Source organism: Poecilia latipinna, unplaced genomic scaffold (genome assembly GCF_001443285.1).
Source record: "Poecilia latipinna isolate Pla-1442-1.1 unplaced genomic scaffold, P_latipinna-1.0 Scaffold4028, whole genome shotgun sequence".
NCBI classification, from domain to species: Eukaryota; Metazoa; Chordata; class Actinopteri; order Cyprinodontiformes; family Poeciliidae; genus Poecilia; species Poecilia latipinna.
The window spans coordinates 18521-21373 of record NW_015116644.1 but is presented as its reverse complement, the minus strand read 5'-3'; the positions used below and the strand labels follow the sequence as shown (position 1 = coordinate 21373).

Here is a 2853-nt window from a genome sequence, read left to right as displayed (position 1 = left end):
GAAAACTGGGTGGTTTCCTCCTTCTCATATTTTTTCTATTTTGCTCTTGTTCCAATTTTTCATCTCTTATTAAAAGAAGAAATCTTGGATTCACAGCTCTATAAAATATATCAGCACAAAGTATCTTTTGTGTTGACAGTGATCCTGAGTGGTTCCCATTTTTCTGTTTTCTGTCAGTGTGTTGACGTACCAGCCCTCTCTTCGTATGCCGAATATTCCAGGCCTGGAACAGTCATACCTTACCTCAGCGATTGCCGAATATGCAGTTCCTTTCCGCCCATCTACCCTAAGTTCCATTCCTACTGAATTGCAAAGTAAGTTAGTAAAATGTGCCCAACTTTGCAATTAGGTTAGATATTTGCACAGCCCCTAACTACGAGTACCATTAACTTTGTGTTGGTTTGTACTTACAGGTCTGGATTTGTTTTCATTAATCCCAACAGATCCTCAGGTAAGCTTAGTGGGTTTTTTTCATCAGATAATGTCTATTAATTTGTCATGTCCAGGCTTTGATAAAAAAATATATAAATCTGGAAAATTAAGAGAAAAATCAAAGCTTTTATTAATACTTTGAAGGTCAATGGATGAAATACCACACTATCTCTAAATTGTCATATAGTCAACTAAGCAGCAGACAGTCCTAAAGATTCTACTGTAAAATTACTAAAGCACTCCCAATCAAAATCTTAAAACCAGGATAAGTCAGAAGTATTGTCTTTTCCTATAGCTGGATCATAATATCATAAATGGGTCTTCAAAATGTAAAAGGATACAGGACTAACAGACGAAACAAATACAGCAGGCAATTTAATAAAAATATTTGATGTACTCCTAGATTAGCATTAGCAAAGTGTTAACTTTATTTGAAGGGGGGTGAATAAGACTGTCATGACACTTTCATAAACATGACATAACATCTGTCATGAACATGAATAAGCCTTCATGAATATTTATGACTGTTATCATAAAGTGTCATTCGGTAAATTATGACACTTTTAATACAAAGTTGACATTATTCAAAATGTCTTTATTATGACAACTTGACATTAACCAAGAAATCATTACTGTTTAAACTTTACCTTTAATAACATAAAGTTACCTAATTTTTAAAGTGCAATCAGTAATACTTTTATAACAAATTTATATCAGTAATGATTTCTTGGTTAATGTCAAGTTGTCATAACAAAGGCATTTTAAATTATGTCAACTTTGTATTAAAAGTGTCATGATTTACCGAATGACACTTTATGACAACAGTCATAAATATTCATGAAGGCTTATTCATGTTCATGACAGGTGTTTATGACGGTGTCATGTCAGTCTTATTCACCCCCCCTTCAAATAAAGTGTTACCATTAGCATTCTGTTTCGTTTTTGTGTGTATGCCCTGTCTCAAACTCTAGTCGGTCGTGGCAGATGTCCATTCACACAAAGCCATGTTCTGCTTCCTGTTTAAAGAGGAGTTTTCATACTAGTTTGTCTCTAAATGCATGCTCAGCATGAGAGATTACTGGAAAGTCAGTGACAATGCGATTGTCCACTGTGGCCACATGTTCATCCACGAGGAGTGAATGACTCGATACAACATCCATCTATCCATCCATCTATCCATCCATCCATCCATCCATCCTCACTCCCTCTGCTTATCCAGGGTTGGGTCATAGGGGTAGCAGCTTAAGAAGGGATGCTCAGACTTCCCTCTCCCCAGCCACATGCTCCAACTCACGCGGGGGAATCCCAAGGTGTTCACAAGCCAGCCGAGAGACATAGTCCCTCCAGTGTGTCCTGGGTTTCCCCAGGGCCTCCTCCCGGTGGGAGTGCCCCCGAACACGTCACCAGGGAGGCGTCCAGGAGGCATCCTGCCCAAGCCACCTCAACTGGTTCCTCTCAAAGAGAAGGAGCAGTGGCTCTACTCTGAGTCCCTCCCGGATGACCGAGCTTCTCACCCTATCTCTAAGGGAGAGCCCAGAAACCCTACGGAGAAAACTCATTTTCCCTGCTTGGATCCATGACCTCATTCTTTCGGTCATGACCNGTCATGACCATAGATGAGGGTAGGAACAGAGATCATGCGGTAAACCGAGAACTTCACTTTTTGGCTCAGCTCTCTCTTCACTACGACAGACTGGTACAGCGCCCGCTTCACTGTAGACACTTCGGCAATCTGTCTGTTGGCCTCCCAACAGACAGATTGGGAGACAAGATCCTGAGATACTTGAACTCTTCCACTTTGGGCAGGACATCCCTCATGAGCCGGAGAAGGCACTCTACCCTGTTCCAGCTCAAGATCGCAAAAGGATGCCTCGAATTTAGAGGCATTGATCCTCGTCCCGGCCGTTTCATTCTCAGCTGCAAATCGCTGCAGTGAGAGATATAGGTCACGACCTGATGAAGACGATAGGACCACATCATCTGCAAAATGCAGAGATGCGATCCAGAACGGATCCCCTCCACACCTCGGCTGCGCCTAGAAATTCTGTCCATGAAAGTAATGTGACGAAGGGCAGTTTTGGCGGAGTTGAACTCTCACCAAAAACGAGCCTGACTTATCAACAAGGACCTAACACCCCCGTATCGAAGGACCCGGTACCCCATATTTCTGGAGAACAGGGCTCCCCAAAGGACACAGTTGAACGCCTTCTCCAAGTCCACTAAAACCCATGTAGACCGGTTGGGCAAACTCCCACACACCCTCCAGGACCTTGGTGAGGATGTAGAGCTGGTCCAGTGTTCCACGACCAGGACGAAAACCACATTGCTCTTACTGAATCCGAGGTTCAACTATCTGACGGATCCTCCTCTGCAGGATCTCTGAATAGACCTTGCCAAGGAGGCTTAAGAATGTGACCCTTT

General features: G+C 42.7%; 1 protein-coding gene across 1 annotated transcript in view; it reads left to right on the top strand.

The window, feature by feature from the left end:
• Nucleotides 1-2853, top strand: part of LOC106942077 (E3 SUMO-protein ligase PIAS2-like) — a 26207-nt gene that overhangs the window by 15420 nt on the left and 7934 nt on the right. Inside the window, exons 4-5 of the mRNA XM_015025254.1 lie at nt 178-314; nt 414-451. Of these exons, the coding sequence (XP_014880740.1) occupies nt 178-314; nt 414-451 (175 nt within the window). The remainder of the gene's footprint in view (nt 1-177; nt 315-413; nt 452-2853) is intronic.